Genomic DNA, 3390 nt, shown 5'->3' with positions numbered 1-3390 from the left:
TTCTCATCTAAAAATCGACTCATAGGATGTGTTTTCAAATTTGTCACTTTCTTTTCATTTGTGTGCTAGACAGAGGCACTTTAAGAGCTATTAACTGTAGTTTCAGGAGTACAAGACACTGGGTTTCAGCAGTCATTGGTAAATGTGGCAAGGAATTAAAGTGGCATTGGATTTAAAAGAAAGTAAACAAATCATTAAATCAGAAAATTTCGCCAAATCTTGTAAAAACCACTGGTCTCTGAGTTGAAGAACCTCCTCACTTAAAAAAAGTGAAAAAAAGAAAAAAAAAAAAGATTAGTAGCTATCACCCACCTACGCCCAAATAAGTGAATATTACAGCTTTCCGATGTTAAGGTATGATGGTTTTGCTGTTTGGGCTAGTGACGGTTTTAAAATATTGACGCGTTAAGTACTTTGAGTTATGCTTCCAGCAATATTTCAAAGAATTGTAGTATTATGCATAAGTTCCAAATAGAAGAACTGAAAGGTCTAACAAAACAGGTTGGGAAAGTTTAGTAAAATGCATAAAAATTAAAAGGCTAAAAAAACCAAAACCAAACCAAACCCCACTCCGTTTTAAATGTGTAAAAATAAGTCGCATTCATTCATGGGAATCCAGAGTCTTTTCTTTTTTTTTTTTTGGTCTTAGTTAGTTGGTACGTACTGCACCCGCCACAATACGTTGGAAAGTAAGTCCTGGTATACACTAAGGAATATCCAACCCGGTAAATACATCAGGGTGATAAGGCCCATGAAGTTGAGCGGATAGTGAGAATAGTCCCAGGAACAAGCGCCCCAAGTGCGGAGTCCCAGACCCCAGGACAACTCCCACGCGTAGATGAAGAGCACGTAGAAGGGCACTCGCTTCCAGGTGCCCCAACCCCGACTGTAGTGGAGGTGGAAGTAGAGCTTTTCTACCACGAAACTGCAGCTGCCGTACATAAAGAAGGACCAGAGCGACGTGTGGCCGCTGCTTGTCCCGTCCCCCTGCCCCAGCAGGTTAAAGAAGAAGGTGAAGAAGATCTCATCCAGAAAGCCATGCATTCCGAAGAAAAGAAAGCGGAGGAGGTCCGGCAGCCCCTGCCTGGGGGCTCCCCCGGCGCCCCTGGGGCCGCGAGGTCGCCGCCGCCGGCCACCAGCTGCCGCAGAGACACGGGCGCCTGCAGGCGCGGGGGGCACACCCCGCCGCTGTGGCTGCTGCTTGTGCTGCTGCCGGTACCGCAAGCGCAGGAAGCGCTTCAGGAACACTCGGCAGTGGTAGAGCGCCAGCGCGTACTGCAGCGCCAGCTCCAGCGCCCCCGGCGGCGCTGCGCCCCCCGGCCCGCCGCCCGGACAGAGTAGCGCGCCCGCCAGGGTCTGCAGCCCCACGTGGGCCGAGGGGTAGAGGAGGAAATGGAAGACGAAGGCGCTGGGGCAGCGCCGCTGCTGCAGGTAGACCTTCTCCAGGGCGAAGTGAGTGAGCGAGTGCAGGAGGCAGCGGTAGGGCGAGGAGAAGCCCAGCATCCGGAGGTCCGGGCTGCGAGCGAAGCGCCGCGCGGCGGACAGGAGCACGTCCAGGGTGATCCCGTGCATCCCGTAGAAGTAGAGGCGCATCCAGGCGGGCAGCGCGGCGCCCTCGGCTGGCGCTTCAGCAGTGGACAGCGGCTCAGGGCGGCTGGAGGCAGCCTCGCCTCCCCGCACGCCGGGGGCCCCCGGACGCCTCGCTGCTCGGCCCCTCTGCGCGGGACCCTCGTCATCCGCGTCGCTGCCGGCCATCGGCTCAGAGGCGGCCAGGGCGCCCGAGCCCGCGCCGCCGCCGCCGCCGCCGCCGCCGGGTGCGTGGAGCTTCGGGGCCGAGGCGCCTAGCCCCGCGCAGCCTCCCGGCCGCTGCCGGCCCCCGGGGGGCGCGCGGGGAGCTCCGTCCCGGCCGCGGCCCGGCTGCGGCCGGAGCTGCTGCGATTGGGGGGCGCGCGGGCCGCCCGGCTCGCGGAGTCCCCCAGCCGCGGCCCCGCCGCGCCCTCGCCTCCAGTCCCGGGCGAGGTGCCGCCGGCCGGCGCCCGCGCTCACCCTGCGCGGCCTATCGGGCGCCGAGGCCCAGCGAGGGGCGGTGGCGCCGGGGCCGCCAGGAGAAAGGCAGAGGCTGGTGCGAACCCCATCTCTTGCGCGGCTCAGCCCCGCCGCCTCTGCTGCCGGCTCTGGAAGCGTAAGACGAGCAGCGACGCCCCTTCCCCCGGCCCTCCCCATGCCCCTCTCGGCCCGTGTCGACCTCCCCCTCCTTCGCAGCGCCGGCTCCCCGCCCCGGTCCTCCGCGCGGAGGCCCGCGGGGGTCCGCTGGGGAAGGCCGGGCCCTGCCTCTCTGGCCCCGTCCCACGCTCTGCACCCGGCTCCCCGGCCGGGCGGGAGCCGTTTGCTGGGGCGGAGGCACCGAGTGGAGAAACACCGAACAGGTGTGACTGCGAGCTGGTGGGCATCCCTCTTATCGAGGAGACCAGGGCCAGGGCCTGGCTGGTGAAGACGAATGGCCGAGTGCCACCCACCAGAGGCTGGGCCCGAGGCCAAACTATGGTGCTGTATATTTAAGGTCAAAGCCAGCTGTGTCCCAGCCACAGAGAATAAACCAGAGGCTCCAGGCCGGCCAGCCCCGGCGTTTCCCTGCTTGGGAATTGTTGCCGCGGGGCTAGGGCCACTTTGTGAATCTCTCTCCCTGGCCTATCTGCTTGCCGAGGTTTGCTCGCTCCGGGCCAGGGTCAGAGATTCAGAGTCCCACAGAAGTTACGAAAAGAGCGGAGGCCAGTTGGGTCGGGCATTGCTTTATCTTAAATCAGGAATAGTACCTTTGCTCACACCAGCACACCCGGGTACCACCTTTTCTCCTTGCAGAAGAACTGGGTCATCCGAGAGATGGAGAGTGAAATAGACAGTGGGGGATTTTCTTTTTCCCTCCAATTTTGAATCAGCCTTAGAATTGGAGAGAACCCTACAGGTAAATTATACTGCCCCCCCCCCCCCCAAACAGAAACAAAAACAACCCACAAGTCATGTCTACGCAGAAAGTAGATAACCGTTCTAGTGTGTAAGGAGTTCAGATGTTTCCTGGCTGGAAAGCTTTCTGGGGATTTTTTTTTTTTCCCTTCTGGAAAATAATTATTCTGAGGCAGTTCCCTCGTTTTTTTTGTTTTTTGTTTTTTGTCTGGTTTTGTCACACAGTAGCATGTGGGATCTTAGTTCCCTGACCAGGGATCAAACCAGCACCTCCGGCATTGGAAGCACAGAGACTTAAGCACTGCACGGCCAGGGAAGCCTACAGTTCCTCCATTTTTAAAGCAACTTTCTCTCCATTCTCTCCCCTTCCGCATTTCAACCCCTTATGTTGCAATCTGTGGTTCCTAACTGTGGATGAATTAGGCAGGA

The 3390-nt window shown here is 58.4% G+C and overlaps 1 protein-coding gene across 1 annotated transcript; it reads right to left on the bottom strand.

Annotated features, from left to right (window-relative positions):
• Nucleotides 1-645: 645 nt before the first annotated feature.
• TMEM229A (transmembrane protein 229A) lies at nucleotides 646-2223 on the bottom strand. Its single transcript, XM_057730392.1, has one exon. The coding sequence runs from the start codon at nucleotides 2221-2223 to the stop codon at nucleotides 646-648; it is 1578 nt and encodes a 525-aa protein (XP_057586375.1).
• Nucleotides 2224-3390: the final 1167 nt, after the last annotated feature.

Source organism: Hippopotamus amphibius, chromosome 4 (genome assembly GCF_030028045.1).
Source record: "Hippopotamus amphibius kiboko isolate mHipAmp2 chromosome 4, mHipAmp2.hap2, whole genome shotgun sequence".
NCBI classification, from domain to species: domain Eukaryota; kingdom Metazoa; phylum Chordata; class Mammalia; order Artiodactyla; family Hippopotamidae; genus Hippopotamus; species Hippopotamus amphibius.
Note: the sequence above shows the minus strand (reverse complement) of the source record. Positions and strands in the feature narration are given on the sequence as shown.